General features: G+C 54.9%; 1 protein-coding gene across 1 annotated transcript; it reads left to right on the forward strand.

Annotated features, from left to right (window-relative positions):
* Positions 1-681: 681 nt before the first annotated feature.
* RAB40B (RAB40B, member RAS oncogene family) lies at positions 682-14,130 on the forward strand. The gene is made up of 6 exons (XM_081160867.1): positions 682-960; positions 9,740-9,800; positions 10,491-10,551; positions 11,378-11,455; positions 12,240-12,462; positions 13,202-14,130. Exons 1-6 carry the CDS (start codon positions 798-800, stop codon positions 13,471-13,473), a joined length of 858 nt encoding a protein of 285 aa, XP_081016993.1. The 5' UTR covers positions 682-797; the 3' UTR covers positions 13,474-14,130.
* Positions 14,131-14,339: the final 209 nt, after the last annotated feature.

The raw sequence follows: 14,339 nt of genomic DNA on the forward strand, positions 1-14,339 counted from the left end.
AAAACGCGAGGATGCGGGGGAGAAAGCCGGTGGGCATCCTTTCGCACAGGGGTGTTGTCGGCACGAACGCTCACCCGGTCGGCAGCCCAGAGCTGGCGGCAGGCCGGGCCTGGAGACCGCCGCCGGGACCCCGAGGGAAGCCGGGCTGGAGGCGCCACCCGCCCGCCCGCAGCGCCGGCACCGACACGTGCGCGGACGCACGCGGCACACACGCCAACACGTGCGCACGAACACAGGCCGCGAGCGCGCAGGCACCGACTCGGCGTCGCGCGGAGACACGGCCGAGGCCTCGGAGCGGCCGCGGAGGAACAGCGCGAGCTCGTCCCGGACGGGACCCCCGGCGCCGGGAGACCCGGCCCGAGCGCCCCGGCCGAGAGTCCGCGGACAGAGCCGGCCCGACGCGCCCGGCGCGGGCCCACGCGGCAGAGTGCACGCCCGGCCCCGCCCCCTGCTCCCTCCGCCCCGCATTGGCTGCCGGGCCAGTGTCCCCGCCCTCTGTCACCTCTGGCCCCGCCCCGCCCCGCCTCTGGGCCGCCATGGCCCCGCCTTCCGTTCCCCATTGGCTGTGGCAGGGGTGGGCGTCGGCCTGGAGGCGGAGACCGCAGGGAAGTGGACAAGCAGGATAGCCAATGAGCGTGCTCAGCCACCTTAGCAACTGCGGACAGCCAATGGCGGGGCGGGGCGGGGCCGCACACTGTCAGGCGCTGGCGGCGCCGAGCCCAGCGTTTCTCCGACTGCGGGTTTGCGCGGCGCCTGGGTGCCCGGCCGCCGCCACTGCGCCGTCCCGCAGGCCGGGCATGGGCGCGGGCACCGGCACCATGAGCGTCCTGGGCAGCCCGGTCCGCGCCTACGACTTTCTGCTCAAGTTCCTGCTGGTGGGTGACAGCGACGTGGGCAAGGGTGAGATCCTGGAGAGCCTGCAGGACGGCGCGGCCGAGTCCCCGTACGGCCACCCGGCTGGTGAGCGCGGGCCAGGGAGCGGGGCGGGGAGTGCGGGGCCGGGGGCGGGGGCCTGGGCCCGGGAGGGAGCGCACCGGGGGCGGGGAGGAGCGGAGCTGGGGCGGGGGCGCGGGGCTCGGGCCGGCCTGTCCCTGCCAGGGTCGGGCCCACACTACGCGGGCGCTCCGGCCGCACCCGGTTCCGCACGTGGGGGCCTCAGGTGGCCTGGGGCGGGCGTGGAGGCGCGTCCTGCGTCTTCTCCGCGCGGTCTGCGCGCCCGCGGGAGCGCGTGGCTGGCCAGGCCCGGGCCTCCCGACCGAGGGGCGGAGGAGACGTGGGGGCGATGCCGCCGGGGGCGGGGGCGAGGCCCCCGCAGGGAGGCCCACGTGCGCGACGCATTCGGGAAGAATGCGTGGGGGAGCGGGGACGGCGGGAGCGGGGCAGAGCGCGGGACCCGAGCCCACCGGGCGCAGGCTCCGGGCGGCTGCTCCGCGCGTGGGTCGCGTGGGAGAAGAGCGAGAGACGACGCAGGGGGCCTGGCCTGCAGGCGCCTCCAGGTCCCCGCGTGGCCGAGGCTCCTCGTGCAGGTGGACAGGCCCGGAGGGCAAGGAGCCGAGTGGCCCTGGAGCGTGCGGCCCGGGCGGGGGCGGCGCGGTCCAGGTCGAGGGGGCCGCAGGGCAGGGGCTCCCCAAGATGACAGGCTGGACAGCGGCACCCCAAGACGGGTGGACTCGGGGGAGGAGGGCGGGGGCGCGCGGGGGCGGCGGGAGGGAGCCGGGTCGGGTCGCTACCTGCGGCGGGGCGCAGGCCGAGCGGGAGGGCTGCTGGTCCCCGGCGCCGTCCTGGGGGCGCCGCCCCGCTGCTCCGCGGGCTCTGGTCTTCGGAGCCCGCAGCCGCCCCCGGGAGCAGAGGAGGGCAGCCCAGGGAGGAGGGTCCTGTCTTTTTTAATTTTAAAATCCGCTTGGCTTTATCAAGCGACCCATGAACTGGGCAGCATCCCGTCTGGCTAGCAGCTGGCGGGCACTCCCAGGGATGGAGCTCCCCGGGTGGGAGAGACTTGGGGAGCCGGTGGAGAGGAGGAATCCCCGCGGGGGTGGGGGGTCACCAGGAGAGGAACGGGAGGGGGGCGTTTGCTCTGCTCCAGCGCAGGGCCCTGGAGAGCATCGGCTGCGGTGGGGCCTGGGCGGCGGGGGGGGGGGGGCCGGGGGTGCAGAGGAAACCAGAGTGGGCAGGAAGGGCCTTGGGCGCCTGAGCAGGGCTCGGAACGCGGGCATCTCAGGGACGGGCCTGGGGGGAGAGTTTGAGATGATGGCCTGAGCTGGTGATGGGCACCCCGACTCATCCTCAAACCGCAGGGACGGTCAGCTGGGGCCTCATGCAGGTTCCCACGGAGTCTAGAGCAGTATCGCCCAAGAGGATGCATTAGCCGCACGCGGCTTTTTAAATTTAAAAGTTAAAATGGAACACAGTCAGAAGTCTGCATTAGCCACGTTCCCGGTGCTCGCAGCGAAGCGTGGCCGGCGACGGCCCAGGCGTGGCCGAGTTCTGCGGGGCATCGGGTCCCTGGAGTGTGAGCTCCAGGAGGCAGAGGCTGTTTGCTCCGCAGCTGGGTCCTCAGGCCCCGCTGATGCATGGAGGAGTCTCCCGGAGGTGAAGGAATAAAGCACTGAGCAGACAAAGCACGGTGCTTTTAAAACTGTGCGTGCTGGGGAACAGGCTGTGGGAGGCTTTGAGCTGGACAGTGGGTGAGGGACGCGGGCAAGCGTGGATGCGGGCACACTGGCAAAACTTGCGGTCGGTTTCAACAAGGGCCTGGCCAAGCGTCTGTTGCATCACTGTCTTTCCGCTAGGTGACGAACCCAGGGCTTCTAGAAGCAACGCTTTCTTCCACAGTTTTCTGCTTGACACGGAGGGAGGGTGAGGCTAAGAGGCACTTTGCACAAGAGCTTTTGTTGTCAACTTGGCATGAGACGCTGCAGAAAAGAGTCCGCGTCCAGATGTGCCCCTCTGGTTTTCGATTCACTGAAATATCCTTCTGGGATTAAGAATAGAGATGATGGCTCTGACCTGTGTGGCTCAGCGGTTAGGACCAAAGGGGTTCGACCCCCAGCCAAGGGCACATACCTGGGTTGCAGGTTCAATCCCTGGCCTTGGGTCAGGTGCGTCTCTCTCACATCAATGTTTCCCTCCCTCCCTCCCTCCCTCCCTCCCTCCCTCCCTCCCTCCCTCCCTCCCTCCCTCCCTCCCTCCCTCCCTTCTCTCTCTGAAAAAGCAATGAAAAAAAGATCCCTGTGATTCTGCATTTCCTTCATCTTGTTGAAGTGAGAAAGGGGCAGCCAGGGGGCTGGGGTTGGTGCCCAGGGGCCGCAGGCAGACCAGCTGAGATTAGGCAGACATGCTAGAGCGGATGGCATTTTTAGTGACAGGTTTTAGGGAAAACCATGCTATCCTTTCAGATACTTTACCCAATCATACACAAATATAAATATATTTTATGCTTAGATAGAATACACTTTACGCACATATACACACGTATGTACATGCGTACATGTGTGAGTGCATCTGTACATATAAGGTATTTTGTTTTTATTCCTCTGATTAAAGGCAGAGACTTTTTGATGGCTCTGTCCCTAAAGAAGCAGGTTATTTTATCTTTTTTCATTCTGTTGATCTGCACAGAACACGAAGCGGAAGTGGCTTCTGCAGTTCTTTAGACTGTGTTGTTTTTGTCATAGTGCACTTTTCCTTCACAAACTCTTATCACAATCAATTACATTTCTGAGGATTTGGCCCTGCGGTGCATTTTTCCTCAGGTAGACTTGTGTTCCAGGTCTTTATCTGTCTTGAACGTATTGGTCAGTTTAGAAGCCAGTATCGCCTGGCTGGTGTGGCCCAGTGGCTGAGCGTTGTCCCACACACCAGGAGGTCGCCGGTTCCATTCTGGGATTCTGGTCGGGGCACGTGCCCAGGTTGTGGGCTCGATCCCCAGTAGGAGACATGCAGGAGGCAGTTGATTGATGTTTTGCTGTCACATTGATGTTTCTTTCTCTCCCTCTCCCTTCCTCTCACTCTAAAATCAATTAAAAAATAAAACATATTTTAAGGATCCAGGATCCAGGTCCCACTGTGGTCAGGCAGCCCTGCAGACATGGGGCCTTCGTGATGGGGAACTTACATGACTTGCATCCCGAGACTGCTCCTGGTAGTGGAAGTGAGAGACTGCCCCACTTCTAGAATCTGACAGGAGACCTTCAGGGGCCACAGTCTTGTGGGCGGCTGCCCTGTGCGGAGGCTTTGGGGGCTGATTTACTGCCCAGCAGGTTCCAGCCCTGAGACTGTGCCTGGCTTCCCATGGATGCCCAAGTTTCCTGCCTGAAACCACTGCTAAGGGTCATCTCTTGGGAGATGTCCCATAAAGCTGCTGGTGGAGAACCACACAGGCCATCATGACCGGTCCCCTGTTCCTTCAGCTGACGGCGAACTGCAGGCTGCTGTGGATTTCTGTGGGCTGTGTGTTCCAACATCTTGCAGCTAATAATTAATGGATCACCCTCCCTCAAACGTGACTCAGCCTAGTCTACCCATGAATTTGAATCATACTGTGACTCGTGACAGGACCGACATTTTGCCTGATTAAAAATAAAAGCAAAAGCTAGTTTACAAAGGTAGAATCCTAAATACAGCCAGGCCATGAAGAGAGGGAGGCACCAGGGTCCCCCACTTTGCTGTTTCAATGAGAAAAAACAGGAAGGAGAAACAAGCAGGGAACCCATTTTCCTTTTCAAAAGGAGACGGCAGATTCTGCACAGAGCAGAGTAACTGCTCCAGGTGTGGGTACCCAGATGTTGAACACACATCAAATACCCATCCCTGAGGGGCAGGCACTGGGCCCGGGCTGTGGTGAAGCTCCCAGCCTGTACTGGGACCCACCCCTTCCAACCGAGTACCCTTCCCATCCGAAAAGCCAGGCAGAGTGTTTCTGGGTAGGACGTATGTACTTGTATATTTTTCAACTCAAATTCACACAATATAAAATGAACTATTTTAGCCCGGCTGGTGTGGCTCAGTGGTTGAGAATCAACCCATGAACCCGGAGATCACGGTTCGATTCCCCGTCAGGGCACAGGCCCGGGTTGCGGGCTCGATCCCCCAGTAGGGGGCGTGCAGGAGGCAGCCGATCAATGACTCTTATCATTGATGTTTCTAGCTCTCCCTTCCTCTCTCTGAAATCAAGAAAACATTAAAAATTAAAAAATACAACGAACCATTTTAAAGAGAACAATTCAGTGGCAGTTAGTACATTCAGAGTCTCATCCAATGTCCACACTCTAGCTCAGAACTGTCCTCGCCCTGCCCCTGGGAGCCACCAGTCTCCCATTGGATATTTTAATTCAGCATAAGACACATTTCTCAAAAGTCAGGTTCTTAAATATGAGCATGTTTGTAAATGGTATTTAACCAGTATCTACGCCGTAAGTGAATCCCCTTAGGTGACGGCACACGCTGCCTGCTGCCTCACTAAAATAGAATTAAGCAGGTGGTGGGCCTGAAATAGATTACTAAACTATTTCTTCTTCCCAAGGAGCTGAGAGTGCGGTGGCCGGCTGGGCCTCTGGCCTCTGTCTCTAAGAGGCTGAAATGATACCTCCTCTCATCTCTTACTCTGACTCGCTCGGACAGGCCGACAGGCTTTGTTCCGGAAGCTCTCTTGTATTTTTACTTTATTTCTGTTGGACAGAGTTCCTGGTGAATGAGTTAAGGGCCATGAGTGTGGATTATACTTTTTGATTCTAACACTGATATGACTACTGTAAAAAATGTCAGGTCCTGCCCTGGCCCGTGGGGCTCAGTGATTAGAGCATCGGCCCGCACACTGAAAGGTCTTGGGTTCGATTCCTGGTCAAGAGCACATGCCTGGGTTTTAGGTTCGATCCCCTGCCCCATGGGGGTGAGTGAGCAGGCAGCCAATCGATATGTCTCTCTCTCTCTCCCCCTTCCACTCTCTCTAAAAATCAGTGGAAAAAATATCCTCGGGTGAGGGTTAGCAACAACAACAAAATGTTAGGTCCTAGTGAACCAAAACGGAACAGGTAATAAAGAGGAAACACCGAAAAGAGCACCCCAAAACGGGAAGTGACAAAAGAAAACACTGCAGAGAGTAAGAGGGTGGCTCAGTAAACAGGTTTATGGAAAGAGAGATTCTTCTGACTTAGAACCTGGTCCTGAGGGACATGCTTTAGGGGTGTCTCTGGGGAAGGGTGCAGCTCCTGCTGAGCCAAGGCCACTGCTTGTGCTCGGCACAAGACTGAGGCAAGTGTGTTCTGCTGGGTGGCAGGGGAAACTGAGGCACAGGGAGGAGTGAGCAAGTGGCTGGTTGTCAAGACTAGGATTTGATCCCAGGCACCCACAGAGCTTCTCCCTGTGGTGCCTTCACAGTCCTGGGGGGGACCCCGTGGGCAGCCCCAGTGAGTTTAGTCCATCTCTGGTCCAACCTTTCCTGCCTGGTGAGCACAACCTGCATGTCCAGTGGGGGTCAGTGTTTTTTCAAGCTTTATGTCCCCCCACCCCACCTCCTCTGCCCTGCCCTGTCCCAAATTCTCAGTTATGGGGATCAAGGGAGGTGCCTTCCCTGGGAGTGGGTCGAACAGCTGAACAGAGGGATGTGGAAGAAGGTCTCGAGCCGCCACCCTTAAGGAAGCTGACGCAGTGGTGACCATGAGGGCCTGAGTCCGTCCAAACCACAGGCAGCCCAGGAGAGTGCCCCATGGTCTCTGGGGCCAGGTGGTCCCATGAGGGGCAGGCGATTCCTCACGCTGCTCTAGGGAAGGACCACCTGAAGAAGTCACTGAGCTCAGTTTTGGTGATGATAGTTAATAATTAAATCATTATTGTCAGATTATCTTTTAAATGCTTGTTTACTGTTAGTGAAATTCTGGAACGTGGAGGACATTGTACTTTGCTTTGGGAAGATGTTAAAATACATCTTTTGCAAGATTCATGTGTCAGACATTTTCTTCCCCTTTCTCCAGTCCTTGTGCTTCATGGGTTTCTATCAGACGGGGGAGTTTTGGTGCAAAAAAAAAATCAATTTAAATTAGTATAGCAGAGAGGAGCTTATTGCCTCACGTAACTGACAAGCTGGGGGCAGGTCAATTTTAAAAACTCATGGGGTGCCCAGCCGGGTGTGGCTCAGCAGCTGAGCGTCGACCTAGGATCCAGGAGATCGCGGTTCGATTCCTGGTCAAGGCACATGCCCGGGTTGTGGGCTCGCAGCTGATCAATGATGACTCTCTAATCATTGATGTTTCTATCTCTCTCCTCCTCCCTTCCTCCCTCTGAAATCAATAAAGATATATTAAATAAATTGGGGAAAACTTTCCCTTTAAAAAATAAAAAAAGAAAAGCTCATGGGGTACTTTAAAAGACCATCAGCACTGAGTTATTTTATATTTATGAAAATTTTAAAAATAAGTACATGAGGGCACTTTCTAAATCAAAGAAGCCCACGCAGCATAGGACAAAAATGAACTGCCTTGGCTGGCTGTAAGGGGTGAGGGTCCCCGCTCACTGTCTGGAAACAGGCATGCCACGGCTGAAGTTATCTCCAGACTCAAAAATAGATTCCCAAGGGTATTTATTGCTTCATGTAGCGGAGGAAAATCTTTCGCATTCCGAGGGGAAAACGAAACGTTTCCCAAAATATATTTTCTAGCAAGTTCAAAGTTAATGGACTAAATATAAAACTAATGTTCTGTTTGTTATCTGTGTATATGTATATATTCTATTTATGTATTATATGCAGTCATACGTTCTGTTTCGTGTGTGTGTCTCATCTGTTATGCCCCAGGGCTGACCACAAGGAAAGGAAGGACGTGGGCACTTGAGTTACCATCTGGAGCGCAGTGGGATTTTACAGGACTGGGAGGAAGTTGCTCCAAAGAGTGATTTACGGGGCCTGAAGCTACTGACCTAAACTTTCTGCAGAATCTATGCTCTGCCTTAAAAACCTGGGTGACGTGCCCTAGAATGTGAAGCTAAATCTGTTGTCACCCCACCAGGCATGTCATCTGGCCCTGACCTGCTTTGAAGACAGGGGACCTTAGCCCTGGCTGGTGGCCTCAGTGGTTGAGCTTCATCCCATGTGCTGAGCGGTCCCGGGTTCGGTCCCCAGCAGGGGGCGAGCAGGAGGCAGCCGATCCCTGACTCATCACTGCTGTTTCTCTCCCTCCCTCTCCCTTCCTCTCTCTGAAATCAATAAAGACATATTTAAAAAATATATTTAAAAAAATACAAGAGCCTGGCCGGGCGTGGCTCAGCGGTTAAGCGTTGACCTAGGATCCAGGTGACAGGGGTTCGATTCCCAGTCAGGGCACATGCCCGGGTTGTGGGCTGCAACCAATCAATGACTCTCATCATTGATGTTTCCATCTCTCTCTCTCCATCTCCTTTCCTCTCTCTGAAATCAATAAAGATATATTAAAAATAAAGTATTAAAAAAAAAATACAAGAGTCTTAATGAATGTGACATTCTTTTCTTGTGGCTTTTTTTGGGGGGGGGGGGTGTAGTTTAACACTCTAGATCTTTCCAGGGAGCACAGGTCAAACACTTGGAAACAACAATCTTTCTCCTTGCATCTTAGAGGAGCCTTCTGCCCATGGCAGGACTTCCTCCAGGGTCAGGCCCTGGTCCAGGATCTTTCCCTCCTCTTCCCGTCCCTTCAGCACTTACCCTCAAGATGTGTAATTCCTAATTCAGCTGTACTCGTGCAAACATTCAAAATCAGATCACGTCCCTGAGTGTCTTCAGAGTCAGGCTCTTCAGGGTTCGAGTGCTTTGGGGGACACTCCTGCTAAGCCTATCAGGGAGGCAACGCCTGCACCACAAAGCCTCAGGCCCCGTTGCTAAGCAGCTGGGTCTTGGTGATCACGAACTGTGTTGCCTCTGGTTTTCAGAAGGGGTTCTCCTTCCTTGCTTTCTTTAGTGGCTCAATAGAAATGCTCTCTTTCTAAGACTCTTCTCTGGTCACCCACTGAGTGCATGTTCTCGCCCACAGACTCCGCAACTCACTCTGTGAACAACAGGAGGGGTTTCTCAAAGAAGCAGAAAATCACTTTCTGGTCAAATGGGGAGGAATATTTCTCTTTTTTAAAAATGATTTTTTTTTTCTGATCTTAGAAGAAATACATGCTCATTGAAGAAAACTTGAAAATAGAGAAAGGGTTTTTAAGAAGTAAACACAACCCAAATTCTGCAACCTGGAGATTTCTACTGAGAACTCAGGTCTGGTTCTCAGTCTATGCACACACACACACGTTTGTCAAGATAATGTTTCTAATTTCACATTCTACATATTTTTACTTTACATTCTTAGTGTGATAATTTAGGGGAAACCATCTCAGTGTTTTAGCCCCTTACGTGGGAGCAGGCCCACGGCAGCCAGAGGAGGGTGGGAAGAGGTTCGGCGGTGACCGGGGCTCGAGATGCCTGCAGGCTGCAGAACAGTTCTTGGGGCTGTGCTATGTCCGAGCCCCGGCTCCTGCTGGCCACCCCTGGGCAGGCACTGGGCTGGAGGTGGCTGGTGATGAGAGGGGAGAGGAGGGGGAGGACTAGTGGGCAGGGGCTGAGTGGGCTGGGGAGACCCGCAAGCAGGGGCCAGCTCCCCCACCTGTACACTGTGGCCCTGCACCGTGAGAAGTCCTGTCTCCTGCAGCATGAGTTTGCTCTCCAGGCCCTTTGATTGCGAGTAACTGTGGGAACACTCTGCAGCCAGCCCGTGCTCATGCCGCCCCCCTTTCACAGGCATCGACTACAAGACCACCACCATCCTGCTGGACGGGCGGCGGGTGAAGCTGCAGCTCTGGTGAGTCGGGTCCGCCGGGCCCCAGCACAGCCTGCTCCTGCGGGAAGGTCCCCCTCATCCCGGTCTGGCCCAGCGCTCCCCCGAAGGAGGCGCTGATCCTGTTGTCTGGCCCCAAGCTTTAGCCCCGGTCCAGGGCAAGGGGAACCCTGGGCCTTTGTGGGCCAACTGTCCAGAACCCGTGGCCTCGCTGAAGCCTGTCTCCTGCCTCTGACTCCCAAGTGCCAGGAGGGGCCAACTCCCCGTGAGGCCAGACCCAGACCCAAGGTGGCCCTAAGTGGGCAGGGCGGGAGGGAGCAGGAGGCCAGCGCATCACCCTCCCCCGGCTCTGGACTGGGTCTCTTTCTTGGTCCCCCTGCTGGGCAGCCCTGCCTCTGAGGTTCTGGTCACATCCCTGCCCCTCCAGGTCTGCAGGTAGGGGGACTAGGTGTTTCCTGCTGCAACCGATCCCTGGGTGGCCCCCACCCTGTGCAGCTTTCCTGACCAGCCTCTGTAACGTACCCTCTCCTGGGCCACTTGTTTGGCGGTCTCCCCCTCCTTGCCATGCCAGCCACTCCTCAAGCCACAGGCACCTGCAAGAGCCAGATCCCTTTCTCCTGCTGTCCCCTGACTGGTAAGTGTCCCAAGTTCAGTACCCTGTTGTCAGGAAGCAGCAGTAATGTCTTACCTGTCCCCAACACCTTTTCCTTCCAGGGACACGTCCGGGCAGGGGAGATTTTGTACCATATTTCGTTCCTACTCACGGGGAGCACAGGTAACATCCCCTGAGCAGGAGGTCACACTGACGTTTGGGGTGCTTTTTAATGGATGCCTAGGGGATAAGGCAGTTAAGCTCTATGTGTAAACCGATGCCAGAGTCTAAAAGTGTGTGTAGAGTGTTTGGTGACTCACAAGCCTTTGTCAGCAACATGTGTGCATGCATGCCCATGCGTGCTGTTTGTACACACATGTAGACTGCACACAGGCACACACGTTTGTGCATGTGTTCACATGCACTGTTCTATGCATGCATGTTCATGCATGTATGTGAAGGCTGTATATACATGTACAGGAGTATTTGTGCCACACACCTGTTTGCATGTATGTGTGTGCACGTGTTGCTGTGCATGTGTGCGCTTGTATACACACATGCATGCGAGCTGTGTGTTTGTGCACGTTTCTGTACATCTGTGTACCTGTGTTGGTGTAAACATCTGTGTGCATGTGTGTGTGCACCTGTGTTCATGATCCTGTGTATGTCTGTGTGTGCGCACCCAAGCACCCAGGGGGGTGGGCTCTGCTCCTCCTGAGCTGATGATCCCTTTGGTCCCCCAAGGTCTGTATCTCTGGAGCAGCTCGTAGATGTGGAGAATTGAGCTCTGGTCCCCAGTTCACCTTGATATTTGAGGGCTTACCAATGAGTTTGTGAAATAATGGAAACAATCACATAACTGCTACATTTGGTAGATAAAATGAGTCTTGTGTTAGAATAAGTAAGATGGTTATTTAGCTGGTTGTGAATCTGTTACTGAGTAGTCCTCAGCCGGCTGCATGGCCCAGAACTCTGTCTACCGTGAGGTCAGTCTGGTGCCTCTCCCCAGGGCGTGATCCTGGTCTATGACATCGCAAACCGCTGGTCCTTCGATGGCATCAACCGCTGGATTAAGGAGATCGATGAGGTATGCCTCAGAGGGCTAGAGCTCCCTCCGTGTGGGCTCTTGAGGGTGTTGGGCTGGGGACTCGGGCACATGGGCCAGGGTAGGAGGCTTTAGCAACAGAGAATACGTGTCACCTTCCAGCACAGGATGGGGCCCTGATGCGGAGGCCAGTGGAGCCCAGGAGTCCAGGCCCTGCACATGGCCAGGTGCCACAGTTTGCCCTCCACGGGTCAGGTGGATTGAAGAGCAGTGACCAGGCTGCTGCCTGCTGGTGCCCTGACCAGCCCATCTGCCAATGGGGACATGGAGTGGCAGGACCAAACCCACTGTATTAGTTTCCTGCAGCTGCTGTAACAAATGACCTTAAACCAGGGCTTAAAGCAACAAATTTATTTTCTCACGTTTTGGAGGCCAGAAGTCCAAGATCAAGGCGTGAGCAGGGCTGAGCTGCCTCCTACAGTCCTAGAGGACCCCCCCCATCTCTTCCCTCGTCTGGCAGTTGCCAGCAGTCCTTGGCACTGCTGGGCATGGAGACACAGCCCTGTCTCTGCCTCTCTGGTCATTGGCCTTCTTCTTGTGTCCTCCTCTTGTAAGGACACCAGTGATTGGATTTAGGGCTCGCCCCAATGACCTCATCTTAACTAATCTCATCTGCAAAGATCCTATTTCTAAATAAGGACACATTCTGAAGTTCTGGTTCAGTATAAATTTGGGGGGCACGCCATCCACCCCAGCATGCCCACAGTGCCAACAACAAAAGCTCCCACAAGCAACCCATTTTCCTTGCCTTTCTTCCACCCTTTAGCATGCTCCTGGTGTTCCTAAAATCCTGGTGGGGAACCGTCTGCACCTGGCCTTCAAGAGGCAGGTGCCCACGGAGCAGGCCCAGGCCTATGCAGAGCGCCTGGGCGTGACCTTCTTCGAGGTCAGCCCTCTGTGCAATTTCAACATCACCGAGTCCTTTACAGAGCTGGCCAGGATCGTGCTGCTGCGGCATGGGATGGACCGGCTCTGGCGGCCGAGCAAGGGTAGGCGCTGAGGTTGTCCCGAAGCCTCTTGCACTGGTCAGCCTCCCAGGACCCACCTAAACCCGCTGAATCCATTTTCATGTTGTAACTGTGTTGACTTAGAGGGAAATCATGATTGCAGCTTTGTCATGGGCTCATGAGAGGCTTCTGAGATCTGTACGTGGGCAGAGGCTAAGGCGTTTATAATAAGGTGGTCTCAGGCGTCAATGCTGAGAAGGGGTCGGTGCCTGAGTAGGACCCCCAAGCCTGTGAAGACGGACTCCCTAGGGCAGAGCTCAGGCTTCCATGGGACCTCTGTGCCGATGGCTTTGGGAAGAGCTTATCACGTTAGGAATGATTCACTTTCCACTTACTTTGTTTACAAAGAGAGGAACTTGAGGAATAGTCGTATGTAGGGTATTTTTAATAGAATGTAACTGGGAGTGGAACGTCATATTAAAATTCCTGAGGAGATCTCCTGGGACACCATCTCTCCTGCTCACCTCTCGGACGTGCACGGAGAGATGGTGGGCTCCTAGGTTTTGGGAACAAGCTGAGTTTAAGGTGATGAAAACAGGTGGTCCTCTCCCAGTCCTGTCAGAGGCTGCATGAGGGAGTACGGGGAGCTTCAGCCCTGGGTCTCACGGTCCACCCACCCCAGAATCCTGGGAAAGGCAGGCGGATAGGCCAGTAGGCTGCTCTGAGATCAGCCACATCAGGGACAGCAGAAACTAAGCACAGTTTTCTTTTCTTTCCCAAGTACTGAGCCTGCAGGACCTGTGCTGCCGAGCAGTGGTGTCCTGCACGCCTGTGCACCTGGTGGACAAGCTCCCACTCCCCACGGCCTTGAGGAGCCACCTCAAGTCATTCTCGATGGCCAATGGCCTGAATGCCAGGATGATGCACGGCCGCTCCTACTCCGTCACCGCCAGCTCTGTCCACAAAAGGAACAGCCTCCGAAAAGGCAAGGCTGCCCGGCCGCCCCAGAGCCCGCCCAAGCGCTGCACCAGAAACAGCTGTAAAGTCTCCTAAGGAAAGATCGAGAAAGGTGCATGCTGGACCCTCCAGGAGACTCCGAGCCATCCTGTGGGAGCCGGGAGGCCATTCTAGATCTGAGAAACACAGGCCAGCCCCTCACAGACCATGCTGCTCCACGCCGTGAAAGCCTGTCCCCACGGTTTGACTTTGATGTTTCTACATGGATGTGCATGAAGCTCTTGTGTTAGACGTGTGTTTGTAAAGGGGAGATTGGTAGTCTGCTTACCTCTTGATAACATACAATTTTGAATGTTACTTATATCACGATTGCGGTATAAACTTTTTCCTTAAAATAACTGCATTTATGAGAATGGTGATATGAGTGTGCTGAGTATAAATCCAGGGGATGCTAACAGCAATGACAGGTAACTCAGAGTCGACAGAAGGAGAGGGGCCTTTTTGTAAACCTCCTTTTTAACGTCAAAGCACTAATTTGTAAACACCATGGACACATTCGGGATTATGCACAGCAGGTCTCTCTCACTTCTGTACAAAATGGGTTTGATAAAGTTTTTGCTATGTTATTTACTACGTTTTGGGATTAATAAGTGATTTATAATGCCTATTTTTCTGTAAATCTACATTTTTTTAATATAAAATGTTCCACAAGTTATGAAGCCAAGAAAAGAAAATGCCAAAGATACCTCTAGTTATGTGGCTACAGCAGAGCCAGGTGGGCCGGGCACATGACAGAGAGCAAGCGTTTCAGGCAGGAAGAGGCGAACACTGTCACGGGAGGAGACCAAGCCGGTGCCTGTTTCTCAGCAGAGGGTAGAGTCGTTGGCTGGTTCTTTCTGACTTTGTGTATTTTACAGCCCTTTACTTCGTGGCTTCATGGCCTGTTTCAGGCACCACAGTCA

The sequence above is a fragment of the Miniopterus schreibersii genome, assembly GCF_964146895.1.
Source record: "Miniopterus schreibersii genome assembly, chromosome: 16".
In the NCBI taxonomy this organism is placed as follows: Eukaryota; Metazoa; Chordata; class Mammalia; order Chiroptera; family Miniopteridae; genus Miniopterus; species Miniopterus schreibersii.